This window comes from Stenella coeruleoalba (assembly GCF_951394435.1).
Source record: "Stenella coeruleoalba genome assembly, chromosome: 16".
NCBI classification, from domain to species: domain Eukaryota; kingdom Metazoa; phylum Chordata; class Mammalia; order Artiodactyla; family Delphinidae; genus Stenella; species Stenella coeruleoalba.
The window spans coordinates 11,504,966-11,520,293 of record NC_137162.1 but is presented as its reverse complement, the minus strand read 5'-3'; the positions used below and the strand labels follow the sequence as shown (position 1 = coordinate 11,520,293).

Here is a 15,328-nt window from a genome sequence, read left to right as displayed (position 1 = left end):
CTGAAACCCAAGGGATAGAGTCTTAAAACTGTGGTTGTTCATCTGAAGTCAGGGTAGGGTTATGAGTAGCTGGAGCTGTTTCCTTAGCAGGGGCACCTGTGTTGGCAGATGTTGAGATTTGGCCTGCCTGACAGGGATTCTGGTTATTTGAAAAGAAATCAGGGTACTTTTAGTTTGTACACCAACATGAATTCCAGAGTTAGAGTTAGATTTTTATAAATTAACAAAGAGGTAAAATTAATAAATACATAATTGATAATGGGTAAGGAACAACTTAGATAATATGATAAGCAAAAAAATAATGAAAAAACAGATTTGTATAAAAATTTAAAACTGAAAATATTTACAAACACGTCAAAGAGTTGATGTTCTTAATATAAAAAGAATTCGTAAATCAATAAGGAACATAAAGAAAAATTGTTAGAGGATATGAATAAGAAAATCATAGAAGAAGAAACATAAGCAGTCAGTTTTATAATTAAATGTTTAATCTTACCAGCAATGAAAAGAAAATAAACATCATTTAGGCAATGGATGCCATCAAATTAGCAAAATTTAAAAAGAAATTCTAAATGATGGCAAAGCATAAGAAGCATTTTCATATGCTTCTGGCAGAAATCTAACTTGGTGCATAACCTTTGCAGAAAGCACTTTGGTAATATTTGAAAGCTTTCATTTTTTTTTAATGTTTTCACCTATTAATTTCATTCCTAGGAACTGTTCTAAAGCTATTAATTAGGGAAATAAAGTATTTGCATAATGTTCATCATTGATCACAGTATTGTTTATAATAGAGAAAAATTGGAAATCACTTAAATGTCCAAGAGTGAGGAAGTGCTTCCTTAAGTGGAAAATTAGCCATGAAGTTATAATTTTGGAGAATATTTTAAAGATGTGAGAAAATACGAAATGGTATAAGAAAAATTAACATATAGTCTTGTGTTTGCAATATTGCAGTTGGATATGCACACAGACATATGTGAAATGTAGCAAAATAATGTTATCTCTGGGTGGCGGGATGGAAGTGATAAAATTTTTTTTCCAATTTTATACAGTATTTATAATAAGAATGCATGTTATTTAAAATGTAAATATTGTCTTACTGATTAGTTCCATATATAAATTCTGAGGGAGGCACTGTAGTTGGATGGTTAAGAGCACAGGCCATGAGTCATGCAGACCTGGCTTTGAATTGCAGCTCTGCCCTTGATCCGTTGTATGACATGGCCACTTTACTTTTCTAAGGCTTCATTTCCTCATCTGTGAATTGGGACTCCTAATACCTAACTCATAGAATTGTTAGGGTTAGAAATGATAATGTGTATAACAGCCTTTAAAAAAATTAATTCCCTATTTTACTTTAATTCTTGAAATAAAAACAGAAGGTAACTTCTTTTTGCCTCCCATTGACTGTATCATTAACAACAGAGATGTTCAAGATACAATAGTCAAAAACTCTTCTGTAATTACCCACATGTGTTACAGATTGATTATACATTTCATTAAAATAGAATTTAAATGGTAATAACTAAAATGTAATTTAAATTTTCTGCTAAGAGAAATGCTGTTTTCATTCTTGCTAATTTTTTCCTGCTATTGAACCACCACTAATGTTACCTTTATCTCCATGGATATAACAGCCTTTTGTAGCCTGGGTTCCACAACAGAATTATGCCCTAATGTCTTCAGGCATCCTTTGCATGTAATGAATTAGCTTCTCTTCTGTGTGTCTAGAATGGTACAAACTATGTACCGTCCTTGGGAGAATTGAGAAAACAGTCATCCAAATCATTGTCTTGTTCTGTGGTTCAGATGAGGAACCCTGATTGGATGCCTGGCACATATTAGGCACTCAGTATAAATGGAAGCAATTCCTATTGATTTTTCCATTGAAGTCACATAAAAGAGCACTTGCTTTCTGGGTTTCTTTGCTTGGTGTTAGCTTCTTTGGGAAAAGGTAAGTGCACATCTCTGTGGTGGTTTCTCAGGCCTTGTCTTTGGATCTGGGACTGGCCATGGTGACAGCACCTTGGATAACTCCTCTTGTTTGCCCTCTTGTGATGTACCAGCCTCCTTCCTCCACTGCAGGGCGCCAGAGTACTGCCTCCCATCTGAGTAGAGTTTTAGAATTTCAGTTATCTCCCCATAACTGTCCGTATATTAGAAGGCTTATTCAGGTCGGAATTAATACCTGTCCACAAAGTGCTCGATAGTAATGTATTCAGTTCTGGGTGTTGAAAACTGCTCTTTTGGAAAGCTGATCATTTTTTAATATACTGCTAAAGATACCTTTTTTTTTAATCGTCTTGTGACATTCCTGTGACATTTCTTTTTAAAAATTTAAAAATTTTTATACAATTTAAAAAGTTACTTTCCATTTACAGTTATTAGAAAATATTGGCTATATTCACCGTGTTGTAAAATACATCCTTGAGTCTATCTTACACCCAACAGTTTGTACCTCCCACTCCCTCACCCTTATATTGCCCCTTCTCCCTTCCCTCTCCTCACTGGTAACCACTAGTTTGTTCTCTATAAAGATACTGTTTTAATATATTTTCTGATGAATATGTTTTCATGATTGCTTCTTATTTTATTTTAGCTACTGATCTACTTCTTGCCTGGAATCCCATTTGTCTGGGGTTGGTAGAAGGTGTTATTGGCAAAATTCAGCTTCACTCAGGTATGTTTCTGTAAACTCCTTAAACTTGTCAAATTTAATGTGGCATTCTATGACATTTTCTTCTTTGAGGATAAATGTAGATTCTGTAATGGCTTTGATTCCTTTACCTTAATTTTGGGTCTGCCCAAAGTGGGTATATTTCCATATAAGTGAAACAAAAATACAAGCATACCTCATTTTATTGTCCTTTGCAGATATTGCGTTTTTTTACAAATTGAAGGTTTATGGCAACCTGGCATCAAACAAATATATTGGTGCCGTTTTTCCAGCAGCATTTGCTCACTTCATGTCTCTGTGTCACATTTAGGTAATTCTTGCAATATTTCAAACTTTATATTTGTTATGGTGATCTGTGATAAGTGATCTTTGTTACTACTACAACTCACTGAAGGCTCAGATGATGGTTAACAGTTTTTAGCAAGAAAGTATTTTATTGTTTTTTGCTTGTTTGTTTGTTTTGGCTGTGCCATGCGGCATGTGGTACCTTAGTTCCCCCACCAGGGATCAAACCTGCGCCCCCTGCAGTGGAAGCATAGAGTCTTAACCACTGGACTGCCAGGGAAGTCCCAATAAAGTTTTTTTTTTAATTGAAATATAGTTGATTTACAGTGTTGTGTTACTTTCTGGTGTACAGCAAAGTGATTCAGTTATACATGTATGTATTTATTCTTTTTCATATTCTTTTCCATTGTGGTTTATTACAGGATATTGAATATAATTCTCTGTGCTATACAGTAGGACCTTGTTGATTATCTATTTTATATATAGTAGTTTGTATCTGCTAATCCCAAACTCCTAATTTATCCCTCCCCTCCCCCTTTCCCTTTGGTAACCATAAGTTTGTTTTCTATGTCTGTGAGTCTTTCTCTGTTTCATAAATAAGTTTTTTTTTTTTTTCCGGCCACGCCACGCAACTTGCAGGATCTTAGTTCTCTGACCAGGAATTGAACCTGGGCCCTGGCAGTGAAAGCACCGAGTCCTAACCACGGGACCACCAGGGAATTCCCTTGTGTCATATTTTAGATTCCACATATAAGTGATATCATATGGTATTTGTCTTTCTCTTTCTGACTTACTTCACTTAGTATGATAATCTCTAGGTCCGTCCATGTTGCTGCAAATGGCATTATTTCATTCTTTTTTTACGGATGAGTAATATTCCATTGTATTGATTTTTTTTAAAAAAAATATATAATCATATATGTATATACATATCACATCTTCATTATCCATTCATCTGTTCATGGACATTTAGGTTGTTTCCATGTCTTGGTTATTGTAAGTAGTGCTGCTATGAACATTGGGGTGCATGTATCTTTTTGAATTATAGTTTTCTCCAAATATATGCCCAGGAGTGGGATTTCTGGATCATGTGGCAACTCTAGTTTTTTAGGGAACCTCCATACTGTTTTCCATAGTGACTGCACCAATTTACATTCCCACCAACAGCATAGGACGGTTCCCTTTTTTCCACACCCTCTCCAACGTTTGCTATTTGTAGACTTTTTAATGATGGCCATTCTGACCAGTGTGAGGTGGTACCTCATTGTAGTTTTGATTTTCATTTCTCTAATAATTAGCGATGATGAGCATCTTTTCATGTATCTGTTGGCCGTCTGTTTGTCTTCTTTGGAGAACTGTCTACTTAGGTCTTTTGCCCATTTTTTGATTGGGTTGTTTGTTCTTTTGTCATTGAGTTGTATGAGCTGTTTGTATATTTTGGAAATTAAGCGCTTGTCAGTCACATGGTTTGCAAAGATTTTCTCCTAGTCTGTAGATTGTCTGTTGGTTTGTTTATGGTTTCCTTTGCTGTGCAAAAGCTTATAGGTTTGGATTAGGTCCCATTTGTTTCTTTTTGCTTTTATTTCTATTGCCTTGGGAGACTGACCTAAGAAAACATTGGTACTATTTATTTCAGAATGCTTTGCCTGTGTTCTCTTGTAGGAGTTTTATGGTGTTATGTCTTATATTTAAGTCTTTAAGCCATTTTGAGTTTATTTTTGTGCATGGTGTGAGGGAGTGTTCTAACTTCATTGATTTATGTGGGCTGTTCAGCTTTCCCAACACCACTTGCTGAAGAGACTGTCTTTTCTCCGCTGTATATTCAGCAAGAAAGTTTTTTTTTTTTTTTTGCGGTACGCGGGCCTCTCACTGTTGTGGCCTCTCCAATTGCGGAGCACAGGCTCCGAACGCGCAGGCTCAGCGGCCATGGCTCACGGGCCCAGCCACTCGGCGTCATGTGGGATCTTCCCGGACCGGGGCACGAACCCGTGTCCCCAGCATCAGCAGGCGGACTCTCAACCACTGCGCCACCAGGGAAGCCCAGAAAGTATTTTTAATTAAGGTATGTACATTTTTTAGACATAATGCCAGTCCACTTAATAGACTACAGTTTAGTGTAAACAACTGTACACTGGGAGACCCAAAAATGTTGTGTGACTCATTTTATTTGCTTTATTGCAGTGGTCTGGAACTGAATCCACAGTATCTCCAAGGGATGCCCAAAAAGCTTTAGAGAAAGGGGGGCATAATATTAAAATCCTTTCTTCCTCTTAAAAAAAACCCCACAAGCTATTAAATGCCTGTTTTTAGGAATTGTATCAGAAACTGTGCTAGTCGGTGGAATACAATAATGAGCAATAACTGACCTGTTCCCACCATGAGCGGAGCTTATGGTTTAAGAGGGAAGTTAGACATTAGTGAGTAATCCTTGAAATAAATGTATAATTATTTGTGAATTGTGTTAGGTGCTCTGACAGAAAGATACACCAACCACACTGATTTTGAGGGAGAGGACAGTAAGAACAAGGCTGGAGAGGTAGGCAGGTGTCAGACCGGGACTGGTTGGCTTTGGGTTAGCTGTCCATTCCTAATATAGTCAACTCTGGCCAGGGAGGAGTATGGGTCTGTTAGTACACAGTGCAGTCCTTTCCGGGAGCTGTATCCAGGGCGGGCAAATTCATGGAAGCTCTAGATCATTCACTAAGCCCTCCATTTGAAGAACAGGCACCTGTGCTGAGTTCAGAGGGAATTTTGTTTGTAAGAAGGTAGGTGTTACGTAGGCAGGTCCCAAAAAGTCATGAAAAGGACTGAATGAAATATTTTAAGCACTAAATTTAAATATCTGTTTTTCCTTTGGTAGCAATTTTAATGTGAGTTAAGAGCTATAGGAAGCTTTGCTGTTATTGCTGTGTTATTGGGAGTGTAGCTGCCTCTGTAGTGTGCTTTTAAAAATGCTTTAAAAATAAAATTACTGAGCGTTTGGAAGCTAGGTAATTTCTGGATGATATAAAGCACAAATTGCCGGAGACAGTCTAATATTCTTTTGCTAATTCTTGTGGTTATTTTCTGAAATGTGTCATCTATTTTATAGACACGAAAAGCTATTTATCACGGATATGCAGCTTGCTGAAAAACAAGCTGCATTTATCTACCACCTAGATTAAGGAATGAAACATGACGAATGTCTTTGGAGCCCTCACTGCCTTTCTCCAAGTATATCCTCTCCTGCCTTCTTCCCTTCAAGAGAGTCTGTGATTTTGAATATTGTACTTATTCGTCCCTTGATTTTCATTATTGCTGTTGTTACACATATATCCCTCGACAATATGTTGCTGAGCCTTGTGTTTGGGGAATTTTATATAAATGATATTAAGCTGTTTGTGTTCTTCCACTTCTCTCCACTCCCACAACTTGATGCTTTGTGATTTATCCACGTTGATATAGGAAACTTTAGTTCCTTATTTTCACTATTGCATGAATATATCATAATTTGTCCTTTTTTCTGTCATTGGGTAATTTTTGTCATTGTTGTTTGTTTTTTTGCCATTAGAAATAATACCACTGCGAGCATTATTGTACGTTCTGTCTTTGGTAGTTTTAAAATTCTTTCAATACAAAGGAGAAAAGCATTAGACATTGTGTAACATGCTAAGTATTTTAGTCACACTCTCCTACCTGTCCACATTTACATACGTATATCTTTAATTCATTTATATGCTGACAGGATAATTTCACAGTTGAATGTTCTGAGCTAAAATTCATTTTCTATTGTTTAAGTGAAGCTTATGAAACTTTGGAGTTATTTTTCTCCAATTTCAGTTATATCTTGAAACAGTGAATAAATCACTGACATGAGTCAAGAGACCTGAATTCAGGCTGTATTTATTAGCTTTCAGATATAGGAGAAGTTACATAACATCTGTTTCATCTGTTGCTGTGTAAAAGCTGTCCCAAAAGTTAATGCCTTAAAACAACAACGTATAATAGCTCACGATTCTATGGGTCAGCCACGCGGCTCTTCTGCCCTTTTCTTCTGTTGGCTGGGGTCATCCATGTGGCAACATTCAGCTGGGGGTTTGCCTGGGGGCATCTCAGTTTTCCTTCATGTGGCATCTCTGTCCACGTGTCTCATCTCACAAGGCCTCTCCTTGGGGCCTGTCTCTCCTGGATACCTTAGCATCCTTTCAGGGTGCTAAGACGACAAGTTCCAATGTATAAGGGCTTATCAAGCCTCTGCTTGGGTCACTGAGCTTGCTAATATCCCATTGGTCTAAGGAGGTCACACATCCAAACATAGAACTAACGTGGGAAGGGGCTTCACAAGGGTTTCCATCCCAGGAGGCTGGTTCATTGGGGGCCACAATGCCCCAGAGCCTCTACTTTATAAACTGTAAAACAAGAGTAAAACTAACTGCCCACTTTTTTTCCTTAGGGTATTGTGAATCTCAAATAAGATAATATACCTAAAGGTGCTTAGTAAATTATCACTATTTCATCAATTCTTTGGTTGCAAATACAAACCTATCAGTTTATGCAAACAAATTTTTATTAGGAATTCAAGGGAACAAAACCAAGAAATGGATTTGTTCAGGATCTGAGATTACTTTTGCGGCAGGTGGTATCTGACCACCACTTCCCCCCGTACAGCTCCTACAGTCTTCTCTTCTTTTGGCTGTCTCTGTTTCTGTGTTACATGGGACAGAATTTATGCATTTATGTGGTACTCAAACCAACCTCAGTCCTCAAGCCAACCAACATCTGATGTTCCCTACAACTCCTGGAGACTGACTAGCCATCTAGTTCAGACCCCTACGGAAGAGACTTTTTGGCTTACCTTGAGCCAGGGACCGTCCCTGGTCACAAAGTTCAAACATGCCCACTGCTCTAAGCGGGACAGGCAAGCAAAGCAGGAGGGTTTGTCCTTGGCAGACAACCCAAAGTCATTTCCTACAAGCAATGTACAAATATGTTACTGGCTGATGAGTTTGATGCAGTCAAAGTATGGTCATTAGGAGGTAGCGGAGGTGTGGGCAGTTCCTGTGGTCAGCCCGTTTACATGCACTTTCTCTCCTTGCACCACGTGCCTTTCTTTGGACCAAAAACAAGAAGTTGGTAGGCAGTGTAGATATCTGTTATATAGGATATTTTGGAAGAGGGAAAGGTGGGGAATAGAGTGAACTAGAGAAAAAAATACTAAAAAGAAGTAAAGAAGGGCAGGGAAGGTGTCTCAGTTTTTCACTCTCCTAACCTGTCCCTTTTTTTTTTTTTTTTTTTCTTTTTTCTTCCTCCTGCCCCATCACTTCTAAGGTTTGGCTGTTAAGAAAGGGTGTGGGGAGGAAGCAAAGGAAAGTTTTTTCTGGGCCCCCTGCTGTTCTTCCCCTCACCCACAAGAGAACTGCAGCCGCACCCTGTGTATCAGTCCACCCCCAGCTCCCACCCCCTGAGCATCCATCTTACTCTTGTCACCTTCTCTTTCTTCATCCTCTGTCCTGGGCATGCCTCGTCTCCTGCCCTCCCTGTGTCCCATTAAAGCTCTTGCTCTGATCACACTACCACCTTGGCCGATGGGCAGTGTGTTCCTGGTATGTGTTATAACGGAGATAATCACTCCATGTGCATTTTCCTACGGGGGCATCTTACCTTCTGGGGGTAGAAGATGAGGGGAATAAAATGTCTGTACTTAAACTTTTTCTCACTGCTGTTTCCCTCCTACTTAGTCTCTACATATTAATGCACGAATTTTCTTGCCTAGTGAGATGGGAACATAAGTTTACTTGAATAGTTGTCATTGACAGTCTAAAAACGGCGTGGGTGAGCCATGACTGTCATCAAGCTCATGGGATGTAAGCAGTCGTGACTTAGGAACCGTTAGTAGTTGGCTAGGGCTGCTGCAGCAAAGTTCCACAGACTGGGGGGGCTTAAATAGAAATTTATTTTCTTGCAGTTCTGGAGGCTTGAAGTCTAAGATCAGGGTTTCATCAGGGTTGATTTCTTCTGAGATCTCTTTCGTTGGCTTGTAGATGGCTGTCTTCTCCTTGTGTCTTCACATCATCTTCACATTGTCTTCTCTCTGTGTAGTGTCTGTCTTCAAATTTCCTCTTATAAGGACACCAGTCGTATTGGATTAGAGCCCTCCCTAATGACCTCATTTAACTTACTTACACCTTTAAAGATCCCACTTTTTAGAATAGGGTCACATTCTGAGGCACTGGGGGTTAGGATTCAAACATATGAATTTTAAGGGAACATAATTCAGCCCTTAACAGGAACCTAACATTCACTGGAAAACTCACTGCAAAAGCATGTCAAAGAGAATTCCCCCCATTGCTTCTGACCCTTTGTTTTACAGTGGAATAGGCCATTCCCCAAATGTCACTGAGTAGGCACTGGCCCCAGCAGTGGACTAACCGTAAAATCACACAGTTGCCTTGGATCAGGTTACTTCATCCAAGCCTCAGTTGCCAACTATAAGACAAAGATGATGACACCTCCTAGATATGTTTATTGTAAGAGTTAATAAAACTTACATGAAGTGCTTAGCATAGCTCCTGTTAATAGTAGGCATTCAATAGATGCTGGCTATTACTAGTTTTTCCTTAGTTTTAAAGGTAACTTAGAGGTGTCACGTATATCACTAGAGAACCACTTAAGTTCTAGCTATACAATTTTGAACAAATTTTAAACTTAGACTTTTTTTTCCAATAATATTAATGTTTACTGAAACTAATGACACTAACATGTCACTAAAAGGTGACATGGTGGGGATTATAAAAAGTAATGTTTTTAGAAGTGAAATATTAGTAGCATTAGTGAAGGTTATATTTTATAATCCATCTGCCCCTTTAGAAAAATGTGTGTTGGAAGAATTTAAAAGTATTATTTGGTTGTGGTATCCTTTGCTGATAATTGCCCTTCCTTTTAGCAAGCTCTGTCCCCAAAATTGTTCTATTAACCCTGGTGCCTAGAAAACAACAATTTAGAACCATTAGCCTTTCTTCAGTTTGGAAGATGTCTTCCCCAGACATATGCAGGCAGGTGGACTTTCAGCCAGGGTCTAATGCAGCCTATTTTTGACAACCTGAAGGTGTCTGACTTTGGTTTGATCACTTGGGATTTATTAAGATGAGGAACAGAAAGTAGAAGGGACATGTAATGTGCTAAATAGATGAAGGAAAAGCAAAGCTTCATGAAAAATCATTGTCTTCTATTCCTTGTAGTGTCCAGGGGGGAGTAAGGATGATAGTCAAACTCTTACCACAGTTGTAATTACACATTAATTTTTTGTTTTCTTCTTTTTCGTTTGTCCTCTTCCACCCATCCTCCTTCCCCAGGGTATAAGCTCCAAGACAGGGGCTATGTGTGTTTTGCTCACTGCTGTGTCCCCCTGTGCAGTGGCTATTCAAAAATATTCAACAAATAGTTATTTAATAAATATTGACGGAGTGCCTATTATGTGCTGGGGGCTGCAGGATGAACAAAATTCAAAGCTTCCAGGAGCATAGAATCGAAGCCAAGAGATAGACATTAATTACCCCATCAGAATTTTATCATTAAACATAAGCTTCTGAAGAAGAAAAATGTAGGATGTTGTGAAGCACATAGCAGAGGGGCCTGACTGGTGGTAGCGGGGGCTCCTGGATGGAAGGCATCCCTGAGGAAGTGATGTCTGAGTTGAGGACTGAAATGTGTTTTCTCAATCACGGGAGTCTTTTTGCACAGCTGCTAACTCTGCCAACGACTACTTTCCTCTCATTCCCCACCCCTCACCTTGGCCCTGTCCAGATTATCATACTAATATTTCAGGCCTCAACCCAAACACCACTTCCTTAGGGATGCCTTCCATCCAGGAGATAGCTGTATCATCACAGAGCCAGGAAGAGATTGCTCGAGGCTGGAGGCTGTAAATGGATTACACAAACTCTTTAAATTAAAATCTCCAGTAGTCCCCCCCTTATCCGTGGTTTCACTTTCCAAAGTTTCAGTTACCTGCGGTCAGCCATGGTCCGAAAATATTAAATGGAAAATTCCAAACAATTCATAAGTTTTAAATTGCACGCCATCCCGAGCGGTGTGATGAAATCTCACTGTTCTGCTTCCTCCTGCCTGGGATGTGAATCGTCCCTTTGTCCAGCTTATCCACACTGTATGCTATCAGCCCATTAGTCATTTAGTAATCGTTTCAGTTATCAGATCGACTGTTGAGGTATCACAGTGCTGTGTTCAAGTGATGCTTATTTTACTTAGTAATGATCCCAGTGTTCAAGAAAGAATGTATATATAGGGCTAGGTTCTACCTGTGGGTTCAGGCATCCACTTGGGGTCCTGGAACGTATCCCCGGGGGATACGTGTTTTGAAGACTGAGAAGAGGATAAGCTCGTTAGGGTAAGAAATATCTGAATATAAAATGCAAAAGTATTTTTCCTACAGTATATTCAGAAATAGTTTGAAGAGAGAATTGTCAGGAATCCTGATTAATTTAGCAATAGAGGCTCTTAGGTTAGTAGTAATTAAGTGAATTACTACTCCTAGTATTGAGCAGCTACAGACACAGTTCACTCAAGTCGCTCCCATTCATTCAAGTAGTACACACCATCTGCTGTTTCTTCACTTTTAAAGTGGTGAGGATATCTCGATCATTAAAATGCTAAAGTGTATTATGAGTATGATTTAAAAAGTTTGAGTTTGGTCCGTGGCTGTCAGTGGAGACCTTGCTATGACACTCAACGACATGAAATATTTTTATACTTTAGTGTTTAATGAATGGAGTGTCACCAGCGTTGCCTTAGTAGTTTCCTAAAAAGCCATTAGAAAACCCCACTGCTCAAGGGCACTGGAGAAAAAGGAAGAGAAGCCTGACAGGGTCCCTGCAGAGCTCTCAGCCTCTGCTGGAGCCCTGCTTCTCAGGCACGGTCTTTAGATAGTGCTTCTGTTTAAATACAAGTTCAATTGTCTGCGTACAGTTGCACTTGAGAGAAGTGGATTGTTTTATTGTCTACTGACAACTCATATAATAAAAACATGTAAGGATTGCGATGATGGTTGTACAACTCTAAATTCTTCAGAATCGTTGACTTGTTATACTTAAAATGAGTGAATTTTAAGGTATATGAATTATATCTCAATAAAGCCATTGAAAATATTTAAGTCAGAGAATAGCTTTTGTTGTATCCTGTTGTCATTACTTCTGATTTTAACTTAATTTAAAAATTAAGTAATCTACCTTTTGGTAACAAAGATGACTTTTTTTCACGTACTAAAGTTGATTTGAAGGAAGTATTTTAAAGAAACAGTGTTATTCGGGACTTGCCTGGTGGCGCAGTGGTTAAGAATCCACCTGCCAATGCAGGGGACACAGGTTCAATCCCTGGTCAGGGAAGATCCCACATGCCGCAGAGCAGCTAAGCCCGTGTGCCATGACTGAGCCTGCACTCTAGAGCCCGTGAGCCACAACTACTGAAGCCCACACGCCTAGAGCCTGTGCTCTGCAACAAGAGAAGCCACCACAATGAGAAGTCCACGCACCGCATTGAAGTGTAGCCCCCCGCACCCCGCCGCAACTAGAGAAAGCCCGCGGGCAGCAACGAAGACCCAACTCAGCCAAAAAAAAAAAAAAGAAAGAAACAGTATTATTCATAACATAACATTTCTACCAAATAATCTACAATGTAATTTAAAAACAGTCATTTTATATTCGCTTTTTCATTCACGAGGGTCTCAGAACTCCTTATTTTGGAGGTAAGATTTACATTGGTGACTAGGTTCCTGGTTAATCCTTAAAAGATTCTTTAATTGTAGTTTAGCTGACCTATTCTGTTAATAGCTTTGGGTCTTGGAAGCAGGCAGCTAAGTGGTACAATTGGTTCCTTTCTTTGGCATCTTCTTGTCTCTGGTTTTTGCTTCCCTCTTCCTTTTACTCTCTTCCCAGGTACCTCGGTGCTGAATGACCCTTCCCTCCTCTCTTTGCTCCCCTCAGCCTGCTCCATTACTTTATGCTTCAGAATTTTCCATCACCTCCCTTGTCCCTGATCTGAGCTCCAATCTCCTTGGTGCAGATGGTTCCACCTCCCCGGTAGGAGCAGTACTTGAACTGGACACATGAAGGTGCCCCATAGTTCTGAGCTCTCTCAAGGGTCATCAGATAAGCATGCTGCCTAGTTCTGAGCGTACCTCTAACTGGCAGATTTTTATATCCTCAGGCAGAGAGAAACTTTAGAGGCAAGCCAACTTGCCTCTTCTGTTTCACGATCGTTCCTTTTTCTAGTTATAAATGAATTTGTTCTTAAACTCTAGTTGTTTCCCTCAATGATCCCTATGGCAGTGATATTAAAAGTTTTTTTACTCCATAAAGAGAAGAGGCTTGTTAAGGTAAGATTGACTGACTGTATGGGCCAGCTATAAACGTGCTTCCTATATTTATTTCCTCCTTTATATTCTTATTGAACATTTTGAAGTGATTACAATCAAATTATTATCAGGTCTAATTGTGTTTAAGAAAGAAGATCTTGGTTCTTGGCTATCAGGTTTTTTACAGCCGGTAGGCTTGGGTCCCTTCATGCACAGGGGCCAGTCACCTCCAACCTTGAAGCATACTTATGTCACCCCCCAAAGCAGTAATTTATCTTCATGATGATAAACCTTCATCATAAATAAAAATCCCAATTATATTTAGTATGCCTGGGTTTAATAGGTAGGAAAGTATGTAATATATTAACATTTTAAATAAACGTGTAAGAAAACATCTTAGCACTTTAGGAAGATAAAGATATAGTTATCTGGAAAATGTACTTTTTATTTTTATAATGTTGACTTTTTAAATTTTTATTTTATTTTATTTATTTTTGGCTGTGTTGGGTCTTCATTGCTGTGCACGGGCTTTCTCTAGTTGCAGCGAGCGGGGGCTACTCTTCGTTGTGGTGCGCGGGCTTCTCATCGCGGTGGCTTCTCTTGTTGCAGAGCACGGGCTCGAGGCGCGCGGGCTTCAGTAGTTGTGGCTGGCGGGCTCTAGATCGCAGGCTCAGTAGTTGTGGCACACAGGCTTAGTTGCTCCGCGGCATGTGGGATCTTCCCTGACCAGGGCTCGAACCCGTGTCCCCTGCATTGGCAGGCAGATTCTTAACCACTGTGCCACCAGGGAAGTCCCCACTTTTTGTTTGGCCGCACCATGCAGCTTGTGGGATCTCAGTTCCCCAACCAGGGATTGAACTCATCCCCTCAGCAGTGAAAGCGTGGAGTCCTAACCAGGACTGCCAGGGAACTCCCTGGAAAATGTACTTTTGTATAGAAACTCATTTTGCCCATGGATACTCTGTAAGTTAGACTTTTATAGTTTTCTAGGACTATTATAAATAGAAAAGACTTTATATTTTTATGGCGTATAATAGATTATTTCATTTTATGGCAGGTCATTATTAAGGATTTTATTATTAGGATGAATTTAAATTCATAGGTTAAGCTGAAGATGCTTCTGATTCCACCATTTGATACTTTTGAAATGGAGCCTAATAAGTGTACCTCTTGGCCCTAGATGCTGTTCTTATGAGTCATTGTCAGTTTTCTATATACCCAGACTTAGGAAACTTTAGTAGGCAACAGAGTGACCCATCAAGAAACACTGAGTAGTTACTATGCTTGGAAAATGAACAAATTAATAATTGGCTCTTTGGTCACTGAGAGTATTAGAAGCCCAATATGATGTACTTTGAAAAAAATAGCTCTGGTGTGCTGGTACTGTTACTTGTATTTCTACTTAACTGATGTATAATGGTGTACGTTGCTCCCTGAAATATATTCAAAGATGTATAGTGCTCTATTTCCATTAGGAAAAGAAAGCATTTTTCTTAATGTAGTTTTAAAAAATAGAAATAACCTTAAATATAAAGCAAAATATTATATTAAACATACCATGAATCCATATCTTTAGTAGAAATCTAAATTCATGCATAAGTTTGCATAAAACCTATAGACTTATGCTCATATTCATTTAAAAGTACTAAATGGCCAATTAATAGCTTATGCAATAGGTATCAATGAAGTAGGTTTTATGCACACATTGGACTGAATTTAAATTCCTACCAAAGATTTGTTTTAAAAAAAAAAGAAAAGCAGGATCCTTCAAATTGGAACATAATTTATCTTGAGATAAGCCGTTAAGACATTACCCAATTATTAGAGTCTCTTAAAATGCATAGTGTGTTAATATATTATATAACGGATCATTTAACGATACTTCGTACATTTTAAAAAATGAGATCAAGAGAAACTAGACAGATTGTTTCTGACAGCAAGAGACTAGCAGTACTTGAAGAGATAATAGCCAAGAATTTTCGAAAACCAACTATAAATACAAGTCACAATGTCAAGAA

The 15,328-nt window shown here is 38.9% G+C and overlaps 1 protein-coding gene across 3 annotated transcripts in view; it reads left to right on the top strand.

Moving 5' to 3' along the window:
• The window catches only part of INPP5F (inositol polyphosphate-5-phosphatase F), a 93,290-nt gene that overhangs the window by 17,298 nt on the left and 60,664 nt on the right, over nt 1-15,328 (top strand). For 2 of the 3 annotated variants that reach the window (XM_079899539.1, XM_079899541.1), the window contains exon 2: nt 2,603-2,683. In XM_079899539.1, coding sequence (XP_079755665.1) covers nt 2,603-2,683 — 81 coding nt within the window. Of the gene's footprint in view, nt 1-2,602; nt 2,684-4,424; nt 5,028-15,328 lie in introns of those variants that run through there. The other variant, XM_079899540.1, reaches the window with a different exon arrangement.